Raw genomic sequence first — 15,502 nt, 5'->3', positions numbered from 1 at the left:
TTCCGGGTTGGACCCCCTGTTGTCTTCTGCCTTAATCCTTCATGGCAGAGATTCAACAATGTACTGGAAATATTCCTCAGAGATTTTGCTCCATATTGACATGAGAGCATCATGCAGTTGCTGCAGATTTGTCGGCTGCACATCCATGATGCCAATCTCCCGTTCCACCACATCCCAAAGGTGCTCTATTGGATTGAGCTCAGGTGACTGTGGAGGCCATTTGAGTACAGTGAACTCTGTCATGTTCAAGAAACCAGTCTGAGATGATTCACGCTTTATGACATGGTGCATTATCCTGCTGGAAGTAGTCATCAGAAGATGGAGACACTGTGGTCATAAAGGGATGGACATGGTCAGCAACAATACTCAGGTAGGCTGTGGTGTTGACATGATGCTCAATTGATATTAATGAGCCCAAAGTGTGCCAAGAAAATATCCCCCACACCATTACACCACCACCAGCCTGAACTGTTGATACAAGGCAGGAGGGATCCATGCTTTCATGTTGTTGACGGCAAATTCTACCCCGAATGTGGCAGCAGAAATGGAGACTCATCAGACCAGGCAACATTTCTCCAATTCTCTATTGTCTAGTTTTGGTGAGCCTGTGTGAATTGTAGCCTCAGTTTCCTGTTCATAGCTGACAAATGTTCTTAGCTAACCTAATAAAGTGGCCGGTGTGTATGCATGCATGCATGTATGTATGTCTGTATGTATATATATATAAAACTTTTGTTTATGTTTGTCAGAGGAGAAATGTAATTTTTAAAATGAGACTTTCTAAATTAACTTCTTTTTTTCCCTCCCAGAATTCATTGAGTAATACTCAAGCTCCATCTCCTGGAGTAGCAAAGTAAGTTCTCTGCATTGTTTTTTGTGTTTGATATGTTGTTAAAGGAAAGCTACTCCTTATTAGGGGGGATTTGTGCCTCATTTTACAACTTACCGAGTGTTAAACAGTTGAGTTTTCCCCATTTTTAAATCCATCCATCTATGTCTAGCAGGGGGAATTTTAGCTTAGCTTAGCATAGATCATTGAATCAGAATAGACTATTAGCATCTCACTCCAAAAAAAAATCCAAAAAAGGGTTTGATAATTTTCTTATTTAAAGCTCTTCTGTAGTTACATCTTGTACTTAGAATGGCTGAAAATAAGAAGTTGCTATTTTTTAGCCTAGGAGCTCTCATTCTGGCGTAATAATAATCAAGAAACTTTGCTGCCACACCATGGCTGCAATAGCGCAATAATATTATTCAGATTTTCACTGGTAATGCAGGTGTGGTGTTTGCTGGTGAGGACTGCATAATATCATTGCTTAAGAGTCCAGCTTTAAATAGGAAAATTATTGAAACACTTTGTTCATTTTGGAGCAAGATGCTAATGGTCTAATCCGATTCAGTGATCTATGCTAAGCTAAGCTAAAGTGCTTCTGCCAGACCTGGAGGTCAGCTGACTGTATTAAAAAAATAGTAAAGCTCAACTTTAAAACTCTATAAGAATTGTAAATGAGCCTATTTTTAAAAAAAAAAAGGTTGTTCAAACCAGGGGCGTAGCAACCGGGGGGCACGGGGGGATCCGTCCCCCTCACTTTTAGAGACAGACCATTTAGAAACAGGTTATTAATAATTATATGAGCATATGATCTCATACAGCCGTCCCCCCATACTTTTAAAATGTCCGCTACGCCCCTGGTTCAAACTTCATTGCTGTTTGGGACAGTATGTAACCATGGATGTGCAGATTTCCATTGAAAGTACTTGAATGTCAGGCATGTGATCAAGGCCTGGATTCAAGGCCTGGAAAGTACTTAAAAACAAACAGAGATCCATGAAAGAGCTTGAATTGAATGTTTATGATGGTATTTCTGCAATCGTACCCTGAATATAATATATAAAAATATAACTGATTGTGTAGAAGGTGTTCCCGCATGTCCGCCTGACTCGGATCGCTCTCTGATTTGTGTGTCGTGCAGTAAAAGCGCAGGGATGCCGTCTCCAGTCTCTCCCAAACTCTCTCCTGGCAGTGCGGGCAGCTACTCCTCCAGCAGCTCCAGCCAAAGCGCCAGCTCCTCAGTCACCATCCCGCAGCGCATCCACCAGATGGCGGCAAGCTACGTGCAGGTCACCTCCAACTTCCTGTACGCCACCGAGGTGTGGGACCAGGCCGAGCAGCTCGCCAAAGAGCAGAAAGGTACATCTTTCCTCAAAGCATACTCTGGACGTGCTTCCGCAAAGATTTTTTGAACACATTATTATCATACCAGTTTTAATAACTCATATTCAACACATTTCTAATCATAACAGTTTTAATAACTCATATTCAACACATTTCTAATCATAATAGTTTAAATAACTCATATTCAACACATTTCTAATCATAACAGTTTTAATAACTCCTATTCAACACATTGCTAATCATAACAGTTTTAATAACTCATATTCAACACATTTCTAATCATAACAGTTTTAATAACTCATATTCAACACATTTCTAATCATAACAGTTTTAATAACTCGTATTCAACACATTTCTAATCATAACAGTTTTAATAACTCATATTCAACACATTTCTAATCATAACAGTTTTAATAACTCATATTCAACACATTTCTAATCATAACAGTTTTAATAACTCGTATTCAACACATTTCTAATCATAACAGTTTTAATAACTCATATTCAACACATTTCTAATCATAACAGTTTTAATAACTCATATTCAACACATTTCTAATCATAACAGTTTTAATAACTCATATTCAACACATTTCTAATCATAACAGTTTTAATAACTCGTATTCAACACATTTCTAATCATAACAGTTTTAATAACTCATATTCAACACATTATTATCATACCAGTTTTAATAACTCATATTCAACACATTTCTAATCATAACAGTTTTAATAACTCATATTCAACACATTTCTAATCATAACAGTTTTAATAACTCATATTCAACACATTTCTAATCATAACAGTTTTAATAACTCATATTCAACACATTTCTAATCATAACAGTTTTAATAACTCATATTCAACACATTTCTAATCATAATAGTTTTAATAACTCATATTCAACACATTTCTAATCATAACAGTTTTAATAACTCATATTCAACACATTTCTAATCATAACAGTTTTAATAACTCATATTCAACACGTTTCTAATCATAACAGTTTTAATAACTCATATTCAACACATTTCTAATCATAACAGTTTTAATAACTCATATTCAACACGTTTCTAATCATAACAGTTTTAATAACTCATATTCAACACATTTCTAATCATAATAGTTTTAATAACTCATATTCAACACATTTCTAATCATAACAGTTTTAATAACTCCTATTCAACACATTTCTAATCATAACAGTTTTAATAACTCATATTCAACACGTTTCTAATCATAACAGTTTTAATAACTCATATTCAACACATTTCTGATCATAATAGTTTTAATAACTCATATTCAACACATTTCTAATCATAACAGTTTTAATAACTCATATTCAACACATTTCTAATCATAACAGTTTTAATAACTCATTTTCAACACATTTCTAATCATAACAGTTTTAATAACTCATATTCAACACGTTTCTAATTATAATAGTTTTAATAACTCATATTCAACACATTTCTGATCATAATAGTTTTAATAACTCATATTCAACACATTTCTAATCATAACAGTTTTAATAACTCATATTCAACACATTTCTAATCATAACAGTTTTAATAACTCATTTTCAACACATTTCTAATCATAACAGTTTTAATAACTCATATTCAACACATTTCTAATCATAACAGTTTTAATAACTCATTTTCAACACGTTTCTAATCATAACAGTTTTAATAACTCCTATTCAACACATTGCTAATCATAACAGTTTTAATAACTCATATTCAACACATTTCTAATCATAACAGTTTTAATAACTCATATTCAACACATTTCTAATCATAACAGTTTTAATAACTCATTTTCAACACATTTCTAATCATAACAGTTTTAATAACTCATATTCAACACGTTTCTAATTATAATAGTTTTAATAACTCATATTCAACACATTTCTGATCATAATAGTTTTAATAACTCATATTCAACACATTTCTAATCATAACAGTTTTAATAACTCATTTTCAACACATTTCTAATCATAACAGTTTTAATAACTCATATTCAACACGTTTCTAATTATAATAGTTTTAATAACTCATATTCAACACATTTCTGATCATAATAGTTTTAATAACTCATATTCAACACATTTCTAATCATAACAGTTTTAATAACTCATTTTCAACACATTTCTAATCATAACAGTTTTAATAACTCATATTCAACACGTTTCTAATTATAATAGTTTTAATAACTCATATTCAACACATTTCTAATCATAATAGTTTTAATAACTCATATTCAACACATTTCTAATCATAACAGTTTTAATAACTCATATTCAACACATTTCTAATCATAACAGTTTTAATAACTCATATTCAACACGTTTCTAATCATAACAGTTTATTAACTCATATTCAACACATTTCTAATCATAACAGTTTTAATAACTCATATTCAACACGTTTCTAATCATAATAGTTTTAATAACTCATATTCAACACATTATTATCATACCAGTTTTAATAACTCATATTCAACACGTTTCTAATCATACCAGTTTTAATAACTCATATTCAACACATTATTATCATACCAGTTTTAATAACTCATATTCAACACGTTTCTAATCATACCAGTTTTAATAACTCATATTCAACACATTATTATCATACCAGTTTTAATAACTCATATTCAACACATTTCTAATCATAATAGTTTTAATAACTCATATTCAACACATTTCTAATCATAATAGTTTTAATAACTCATATTCAACACATTTCTAATCATACCAGTTTTAATAACTCATATTCAACACATTTCTAATCATAATAGTTTTAATAACTCATATTCAACACATTTCTAATCATAATAGTTTTAATAACTCATATTCAACACATTTCTAATCATAATAGTTTTAATAACTCATATTCAACACATTTCTAATCATAATAGTTTTAATAACTCATATTCAACACATTTCTAATCATAATAGTTTTAATAACTCATATTCAACACATTTCTAATCATACCAGTTTTAATAACTCGTATTCAACACATTATTATCATACCAGTTTTAATAACTCATATTCAACACGTTTCTAATCATAATAGTTTTAATAACTCATATTCAACACATTTCTAATGGTAATAGTAGCACATAATATTTGACTAGATATTCTTCAAGACACTAGTATTCAGCTTAAAGGGACATTTAAAGGCTTCACTAGATTAATTAGGCAAGTTAGAGTAATTAGGTAAGTCATTGTATCACAGTGGTTTGTTCTGTAGACTATTGAAACAGATGTTGTTTAAGGGGGCTAATAATATTGACCTTAAAATGTATTTTAAAAAATTCAAAACTGCTTTTCTTCTAGCCGAAATAAAACAAATAAAACTTTCTCCAGAATAAAAAATATTATAGGAAATACTGTGAAAAATTCCTCTGTTAAACATAATTTGGAAAATTTATAAAAATGTAAAACAAATCACAGGAGTGCGAATCATTTTGAACTACATATTCAACTATATATAGCAGTGTTTAACCGTTAAAAAATGCTGTTCAAAATTACTAGGCCCACACGGAATCTGCGCGCGCAGAATTACACAGATTTCCACAGATTTTTAGCCCATCATTGATTGTTTATTTACTTGTGTAAATTTATATTTCTTCATTTTTAACAATAAATTTCAGTAATAATATTGACTAATATGAAAATATTCATATGATTTATTTACAAAACAGTTTGTAAATTAATATTTTCTGTCTTTTAATAGATAGATTATATGAGACTTGCTTTTTACAAAATAAAGTGAATCTAATTGTATTTGCTTTGTAAACATTATAAAATATAAAATTTTAAAAGGTATCACTTTTTATTTCGTATATTAAGGTTTTAGTTATGATACTCCCAAAATTATTCTGCATTAATCTGCAGATTTCTAACAAAATTCTGCGCAGAAATAGCAAAAAACGTCCACAGATTCTGTCTGGCCCTAAAAATGAGTCAGGCACAAAAATAAATCTCAAATTATATTTTGAAAACCAATATTGGCTATTAACTAGTGGCTTATTAACTGTTTATCAATACTTATAAAGCACACATTTTGCATGATCTTATTCCACATACTAATTTTACCAAATACCTAAAAACCAACTACTCCCTTAATGGCCTGTTTCCACTGAGTGGTACGGTTCAGTACTGTTTCCTCACAGCAAGAATGTCACTGGTTTAAGTCCTCACCAAGCCAGCCGACGTTTCTATGCGGAGTTTACACGTTCTCCCTGTGCTTACGTAGGTTTCCCCCGGGTTCCCCGGTTTCCTCCCACCATCCAAAAACATGCACTTAAGTTAATTGACTAATCCAAATCAGCACCATAGACATGCTCCTAGTAAGTAGCTATCTCTTAAGAGCAATCACTATCTGTTCATTAGCTACTACAGCAGGGGAGTTCTCCAGATCTACCTGAGCTCAAACTCCCCTCTCGCCTTGCAAACGGGAGGGAGCCCCTGGCTCGAGGATCTTATCAGCTCAGGGCTCTCCTCAGACAGCATGCGAAACAAGCTTTATAATCAATCATCAGCCAAGTGTGAACTCTTGAATGTATATAAAGCATTTGCTTAGTAAGAAGTGCGATATGTGAACTTGAAGTGAGAATGACGTCGACTGCAACTTTGTCGAACAGCACACCCACCTCAAGGGTACCATTGGTACACTTTGACAGTGGAGGCACAAGCCTGATCAAAGAGACTCGTACCAAACCGTATCATACTGTACCACTCAGTGGAAATGAGGCATTAATAACTATTAATAAGCAGTAAATTAGAAATTTAAGCTGGAAGTCATAGTTAATGATTTGTTAATAGTAAGACATGTACTTATAACGTAGGTAATTGTATGTATAAACCAACACAATCTCACGGCAATTCGTAACTTTTTGATTTAGTGGCTAATTCGTACGATCTGATTCGTACAATTTAGTACGATTTGCTCATCCGCCAATGACGGTTGGGTTTAGGGGTGGGGTTAGGTGCCACGCCTCCTTTTTAAAATCGTACAATTTCGTACGACTGAACTCGTACGAATTCGTACGAATTAGCCACTAAACTGTCAAAACGTAAAATACTTACGTTTTCTTGTGAGATCAGGCTGTATAAACTGTGAACAAAGCATTTGCAAACATATATATTGTTTCTCTGCGTTTTTTTATGCGTCCCTTCCCAAACATGTCACGAGAGTAGGCCTGGGTGATTAATCGAAAAGGAATCGAAATTCAGAATCTATAATCAATAATGTGGTCTTTAGTTGTTGTGCTATTTCTTAATCTCCTCCTCAATTCTCTTCATCTTCTGTTTTCCCCAGAGTTCTTCACTGAGCTGGACAAGGCGATGAGTCCGCTGATCTTCAACACCAGCAGCATGACTGACCTGGTGCGGTTCACGCGGCAGGGCCTGCACTGGCTACGACTGGACGCCAAGCTCATCCAGTAGAGCGCTTTAACCTGTAGCCCCTTTTTCTATGCCTACGCAAAACACTCACGCACACACACACACACACACACACACGCACTCGACCTGCCTCAGACATCTGTGACACTGTGCTCATTTCTACACCAGCTTGCCAAAAATACGAAACACTCAGATCCCCGCCCCTTCCCCCACCCCCTCTCTGCTCCGCTCGTGAATATTCATGAAGGGGGAGGCGGCTTAACCAACATGCCCACACACTCTGCGTCCTGGTCAATATCATCGGCTTGTTTTTTTGGGTATAAAAAGCCTTGTTTTATACTTTTGACTTATTTTTGCTGGCTGTAAGCAAACAAGGATAATAATTGGATGTTTATGGCGCTTTCTTTTAACCAAAGTACCTCCCTTTTACCAAAGGTGCTTTAAAATTGAGGTTTTCTCTCCTTGTTATCAGTTTTATTGTGCCTTGTATTTGATATACAGGAAACTAAGAGACACAATATCTTGACGTACACATCGAGGAAGGTTAAAGTGAGGGTGTGGATCGCCGAAGGCTTGAAAAACGAGAAGAACATCTGAGGCTTTTTATTGTTTGTTTGTATGTTTGGTCAGACCAAAAGACTGTTCGGCACCATATCAAGGCATTACCGTGTTCGCTTTGGTTTTACAGCCTGTCGTATATCTGTATTCGTCACTACCGCAAACACCCAGGCCACGATTTTATTTTATTATAATTCTTTTCTAAAGGAAATGTAGCGCTCGCATCGGTGTCACTTTTTCTTCTGGTATTAAAAACGCAGGAGTATTTTATTACCGCGGTCGACTCGCTCGGCCAGATATAGATTTTTATTTAGATATAAACGCATAAATCCAAGTTTTCCGCATTTCTTCGGCATGGATACAGGGTTGCAATACGAGATGAGAGACGTATTTCTATTGTATATGAAAATATCATATTTAAATATTTAATGTGAGTCTTGAGGTTGCCTTTTCTAGTGTCATAGTCGCCCCGTGTGTTGCAGTTCTTTTTAAAAGGAAACCAGTCATGTAAGGATGTATTTATGATGTGTACTGTCGCAAATAGCAGTCTATGTGTGTACATATTGCAGTCGTTTTAGCGCAGGCCGGCTCGTATCCATACGCAAGGTGTAGATCGGATCCAAAACCATGGGTGGAGTTGATTGCGCTCAATGGTGGATGAAATGCTGGAAACATATCGTCTCTTGCACTAGAGTCTTTTATCTGATTGGCTTTTTTCTTTTTTTTTGTTTGTTAATCTGTGTTATGATTTGGAAACAAGGTGTCCTGTCGATGGGAATCGCAGTATTTGACTATTAATTGGACCTCTGTTTTGCAGATTAAATGTTTGAGATTTGATCAGTCGAGAAACATTCTGTAATAGGGCTGAGGTTTGTTAAAGGAACACTCAACTTATTTTGGATAAATTAACTCGTTTTACATCTCAAAAACAGTTAAACTGTTGAGTTTTATAATTTTTGAATCCATTCAGCCAATATTTGGGTCTGGCGGGAGCACTTTTAGCTTAGCTTAGCATAGATCATTGAATTGGATTAGACCGTTAGCATCTTCTTGAGTTATATCGTTAGATTGCATTTTCCATCTGTCTGTAACTACAGAAGAGTCTAGATTTAAATAAGAAATTATCAAAAATCTTTTTTTTTTTTTTTTTTTGTTACGTTTTTGAGCGAGATGCTAATGGTCTAATCTGATTCAATAAATCTATGCTAAGCTAGAAAGCTAAAAATGGCTTTTTGTGTGGAAAAAAACTATTTTTACCTCTCAACCACAGTTTAACTGTTTAGTTTTATAATTTTTGAATCCATTCAGCCGATCTTTGGGTCTGGAGGGAGCACTTTTAGCTTAGCTTAGCATAGTTCATTAAATCGGATTAGACCGTTAGCATCTTTTAGAGTTGTATCGTTACATTGCATTTTCCGTCTGTCTGTAACTACAGAATAGTCAAGATTTAAATAAAAAAATTATCAAAAATCTTTTCTTTTTTTTACGTTTTTGAGCGAGATGCTAATGGTCTAATCCGATTCAATGATCTATGCTAAGCTAAAAGCTAAAAATGCCTTTTTTGTGTGGAAATAAACTCATTTTACATCTCAACCACAGTTTAACTGTTTAGTTTTATCATTTTTTAATCCATTCAGCCGATCTTTGGGTCTGGAGGGAGCACTTTTAGCTTAGCTTAGCATAGTTCATTAAATCAGATTAGACCGTTAGCATCTCAGAAATGACCAAAGAGTTTTGATGATTTTCCTATTTAAAGCTTGACTCTTCTAGAGTTACATCATGTACTAACACCAACGGAATATGAGAAGTTTCTATATTTCTAGGCCGGTATGGATAGGGTAACTAGATACTTTGTTGCTGTACCATGGCTTTTATGTTGTGCTTGAAAATAGCAACTTTACATTTTCCGTCGGTCTGTAACTACGGAAGAGTCCAGATTCAAATAGGAAAATGATCAAAACTCCTTTTTTTTTTTTTTTTTTTTTTTTTGAACGAGATGCTAATGGTCTAATCTGATTCAATGATCTATGCTAAGCTAAGCTAAAAGTGCTTTTTGTGTGCAGATAAACTCATTTTACGTCTCAACCACAGTTAAACTGTTGAGTTGTATCATTTTTTAATCCATTCAGCCGGTCTTTGGGTCTGGCGAGAGCACTTTTAGCTTAGCATAGTTCATTGAATGGTATTAGACTATTAACGTCTCGTTTAAAAATGACCAAAGAGTTTCAATAATTTTCATATTTAAAGCTTGACTCTTCTAGAGTTACATTGTGTACTAAGACCAACGGAAAATGAGAAGTTACTATATTTATAGGCCAATATGGATGTCAACTAGGAACTTTTGTTGCAGTACCATGGCTGCAGCAGGGGCTTTTTTAACAGTTTTAAGCAAGATGCTAATGGTCTAATCCGATTCAGTGATCTACGCTAAGCTAAGCTAAAAGTGCTCCCGCCAGACCCGGAGATAGGCTGAATGGATTAAAAAAAAATAAAAAACTTAAACCATTTTACGCTATAAGACATGTAAAATAAGTGTATTTACAAAATAAAAGTGGAGTGTTCTTTTTTTAAAGAGAGAGTTCACCCAAAAATGAAAGAGTTCATGTCAGTTTACTCGCCCTCCGGCCATCCAAAATTAAGAGTTTGTTTTTTTTAGGTCAAACTGTTGTCAATAGTAATTCATGTAAAGCCAGTTAGTGATATTTTGAGTCAAAAACACAGAGGGAGAGTTCACACCCAAAATGAAAATATGCATCATTTCCTATTCTCCACCTGTTTTAAAACCTGTGTGAGCTTCTTCTGTTAAACACAAAGGAAGATATACTGAAGAATGCTGCAAGTAGTCCTGTTGTGTTCCAACTATAAATACCATAGGCTGCTCTTTTCCCTCAACATTCTTCAAAATATCTTCTTTTGTGTTCACCTGAAGATAGAAATTCCAGAAAGCACTTGAACGTGAATAAATGAGGACCATTTTCACTTTTGGGATGAACTACCCCTTTAATGAAGAGAAACTGAACATTATTACAGCATCATTACCCTTTAAGTCATGCCAAAATGTTGAACATCTCTTCAAATTCACGCACTCCTGTGGTGCACAGGGACGTAATCTCACTCTTAAACTGGGTTCACCATTCATTATAAGCACAAATATCATTCCGATGATCAAAACGACACCCTTTCCTGTCTGTTGTAAATTATATTGTAGTTTATCCCGCAGAAACTTCACACTCGCACTCAATAACGCACAACAGTTTTGAATTAAACGTAATCGCGCTCATAAACGATGTTCATTTTGCGTCATGAGTGTCATTAGATCATTAGAAGCCACGTGTGTTAATTTCGTGTTGCCTGTATGTGTTATTATTCGACTCTAAAAGTATCTGATGTGCTGTGAAAGTCATTCGAATGACCTGAGGGCGAAAAAAAACGAACATTAAATACAATTTACCAACATTAAATACAATACATTAAGTACAATTTGGGAAGAACCGGACTCTAATTATGCTATTATGCTAATTAATTGACACACTAATAACTATATTGATCATAAAGCAAATGCATACGAGTTGTTATAAATGAATTCCAATGGCCTTTTGTTTGCTTCCTGATGTGCTTTTGTTCCTGTTTTTATCATTTCATTTGTTTGTTTTTGTAGTTCGAGTCGATTGGAAATCCATCTTTAGTTTTCGCCATTTACCTTTCCGATTAAAATAACACTCGCATGTTTCTATTTAAATACTAAACTGTACAGATGTACATATAAAATCTCTTTAGGGTAAATTTTTTACAACGATTTACATTTGTATTAATTGTATATAGAATGTGAATATATTAAATGCACACTTTCGTTACTGAGGATCTTTTCGTTTTCGACCAAGAACACCGTACGTTCGTGATTCCTGTGCTTTTTTCTGTCCTTCAGGAGGCGTTTCGATTGGCTTGAAATGAAATAATCACGACAGAGGGACTTGTAGGTGTCTTATGTAGTACTCATTTTCTAGTGAACGCAAAACAATCATTGGCAAGCAGTATGAGATCGGTTTAGTTTTCAAAAGTATTGAGATGAGATTGACGAAATGAAATCTACATATATATATATAAATATATATATATATTCGTATATGGATGCAATATGATTTAAAGGTACTCTTATGAGTCTTGATTATCCAAACTTGTAATAACTTAAACACTTTGTTATTTTTTTTTGTTGTTTTTTTTTGGTGAAGTGAGTATTACTAATGGATTTTCTCAGTCTGTTGCGAATCATCTTTGTATTTTGCTGTATTGAGAATAAATCTATATGATTAAAAAAACAATCGAATCCCGTTTGTGTATCTTTGAGTGTGTTTTTGAGTTTAATACGGATGATACGCAGATGATACGCAGCGGAATGAACCGCCAACTATTCCAGCATATGTTTTACACATCGGATGCCCATCCAGCTGCAACCCATCACTGGAAAACACCCACACACGCTCATTCACACACATACACTACGGACAATTTAACTTACCTAATTCAGCAGTTGTGCATGTGTTTGGACTTTAGGGGAAACCGGAGCACCCGGAGGAAACCCACGCCAACACAGAACATGCAAACTCCACACAGAAACACCAACTGACCCAGCCAGGGCTCGAATCAGCGACCTTCTTGAGATGACTGTTCAGAGATGCTCTTCTTCAGACCTCGGTTGTAACGAGTGGTTATTTGAGTTACTGTTGCATTTCTGGAACCAGTCTGGCCATTCTCCTCTGACCTCTGGCATCAACAAGGATTTGCGCCCACAGAACTGCCGCTCACTGGATATTTTCCTCTTATTCAGACCATTCTCTGTAAACCCTAGAGATGGTTGTGCGTGAAAATCCCAGTAGATCAGCAGTTTCTGAAATACTCAGACCAGCCCGTCTGGCACCAACAACCATGCCACGTTCAAAGTCACTTAAATTTCATCCCCATTCTGATGCTCGGTTTGAACTGCAGCAGATATCTATCTATCTATCTATCTATCTATCTATCTATCTATCTATCTATCTATCTATCTATCTATCTATCTATCTATCTATCTATCTATCTACACACATAGGCTATATTTAATATATCTATTTTATTATTTTGATTTATTCATTTATTTGCAGGTTTGGTCCTCCACAGGTATTGATCAGCATTACACTAGGTTTTGGACTATTTTTTACAGCTGGCTAGACACGAACATTTAAGCATCGCTCCTTGACTTTCTTTAGAAACCATTAGTAAAGCATGCTTCATTGTATTCTAGGCTTCCATAACCTCGCTCCTCCCCCTCCATGACCCCGCCCCCTCTCGCTCATCACCAGCTCTGATAGAGAGGCGGTCAAACAGAGCGGTTTCAGTTTGCCAGACAACACACGGAGTTTTGTTCATAACACTGAGTTTTTTGGTGTTAAAAGACAGCAGCTGGTTGTGATGAAACGCAGTCTAATGGTTGCAGTGAAGCCTGGATACAGCCTGACCGAGCCTGCAGGTAAAACGCCCGTAAAATACTGGTATCGCTGTGTAAATATGATAGTTTCGGTCAACGGCTTTCAGCGACAGGGTGGATGAAGTTGAGGTGAAGTTGGTTATAATCCACACATTCCGACTTCCTCCTTAATAGTATCGTTTCAGAAAGTATTTTATGCAAATTCTAAATAGTGAAATCATAATGTTCATTAAATAGTGTTAATGTTGTTTTCAAGTCATATTTACATGCGATTTTACACTGAATATTCAAAGTACCATGGTAAACAATATAGGGAGCGTGTCACAAGTTGTCACTGAACGAATGTACGAATATAAAACCACCTTTTCGTGTAAGAAAGCATGTTTGGTAAACAGTGAATTATGTAGATTGAGGTAAAGGTGGTTTTATATTCGCCTATTCGTTCAGTGACAACTTCTGACACGCTCCCTGCATGTTTACCATGGTACGTTGAATATTCGGTCTGAAATCGCATGTAAATATGACTGTAACACATAAGCACTACTTATTTGACTGAACAATGTTGTACTTTAAAAGTCATTGGCATTTATGTTTTTGCTGAAAATTATGTATTAAGAAGAAAGTCTGAATATGTGAGTATTAAACCACTTTGCTTCAATATGTGGATGGTGTTTGTGCTGATGTATGTAATTGTAACTATACTGGGGAAATTGTAACGCTGTTACACAAGAGGGTTTTTTTGTACTGAAGTGCAGTGTTTGAGGACTTTGTCCAGCAAGAGGTAATCACGCAGAACAGATCCTGTAAAATATAATAAAACAAAAACACCTCTGAGTCACTTATGAAGGCACATATGAAACCAGTTTTTATGACAGGGTTTCTTGGGAGTTTTTTTTAAAAAAGTTTTAACTTTTCAACAATCTAGTTACGCATGGGCTGGTATAATTCAATTCCCCTTTATTTGTATAGCGCTTATTACAATGTAGATTGTGTCAAAGCAGCTTCACATTAAAGGTCATAGTAAATAGGAACAGTGTAGTTCAGCTTGTAGTGTTTAAGTTCAGTTCAGTTGAGCTCAGTTCAGTGTGGTTTAATAATCACTACTGAGAGTCCAAACGCTGAAGAGCAAATCCAACGATGCGCAGCTCTACAGATCCCGAACTATGCAAGCCAGTGGACGACAGCGGAGAGGGAAAAAAACTTCACTAATTGGCGAAAGTGAAGAAAAAAACCTTGAGAGAAACCCAGACTCAGTTGGCACGACCATTTTAATTTCTCCGCTGGCCCAAACGTCTCGTGCAGAGCTGCAGTCTCAGTGGCGAAGGCTGGAAGCTGGCCTCAGCAAAGATTCGTCTGTCTCTGGAGCGTCACAGGAATCAGTCTCATGTTCTCCACTCTTCCATGACCATCACAGTAGCTGCTCAGGATACGGCCTGGTCCAGGATTAGGAAACCTTGGGATCATCTCGTCGTTGGTCTTGAATCGAATCAGTGACTCTGCATAGTCTGAGGGCCTCGGGAAGAGATCCCCAGGTGGAAATGGAGAATAAAGAAAAATAATTAGCGTAGCTGCTGTTCATAGTGTATATAAACTAGATGCAGATCCTGTGTGGAAGCCCCCTAAGTGGTGCACTAAGTGTATGCTTTACTGAAGAGATAGATCTTTAATCTAGTTTTGAATTGGGAGAGTGTGTCTGAGCCTCGGACGTTATCAGGAAGGCTATTCCAGAGTTTAGGAGCTATAAATGAGAAGGCTCGACCTCCTTTACTCGACTTTGCTATTCTAGGTACTACCAGAAGCCCTGAGTTTTGAGATCTTAAAGAGCGAGTTGGATTGTAGCGAGACAGAAGATTGGTTAGATAAACAGGAGCTAGATTATTTAAAGCTTG

General features: G+C 35.4%; 2 protein-coding genes across 4 annotated transcripts in view; both read left to right on the top strand.

The window, feature by feature from the left end:
• aff4 (AF4/FMR2 family, member 4) overlaps nucleotides 1-11,540 on the top strand; it is a 92,676-nt gene extending 81,136 nt beyond the window's left edge. For all 3 annotated transcript variants that reach the window (XM_056445740.1, XM_056445739.1, XM_056445738.1), the window contains 3 exons: nucleotides 810-853; nucleotides 1,974-2,191; nucleotides 7,509-11,540. In XM_056445740.1, coding sequence (XP_056301715.1) covers nucleotides 810-853; nucleotides 1,974-2,191; nucleotides 7,509-7,636 — 390 coding nt within the window. In that variant the 3' untranslated portion in view covers nucleotides 7,637-11,540. The remainder of the gene's footprint in view (nucleotides 1-809; nucleotides 854-1,973; nucleotides 2,192-7,508) is intronic.
• Nucleotides 11,541-13,598: 2,058 nt separating this feature from the next.
• shroom1 (shroom family member 1) overlaps nucleotides 13,599-15,502 on the top strand; it is a 56,736-nt gene continuing 54,832 nt past the window's right edge. Inside the window, exon 1 of the mRNA XM_056446750.1 lies at nucleotides 13,599-13,655. The gene's annotated coding sequence lies outside the window, so the exon portion shown is untranslated. The remainder of the gene's footprint in view (nucleotides 13,656-15,502) is intronic.

Source organism: Danio aesculapii, chromosome 21 (assembly GCF_903798145.1).
Source record: "Danio aesculapii chromosome 21, fDanAes4.1, whole genome shotgun sequence".
Lineage (NCBI taxonomy): Eukaryota > Metazoa > Chordata > Actinopteri > Cypriniformes > Danionidae > Danio > Danio aesculapii.
The sequence above is the reverse complement of the archived record's forward strand: the minus strand, read 5'-3'. Positions and strand labels throughout refer to the sequence as shown.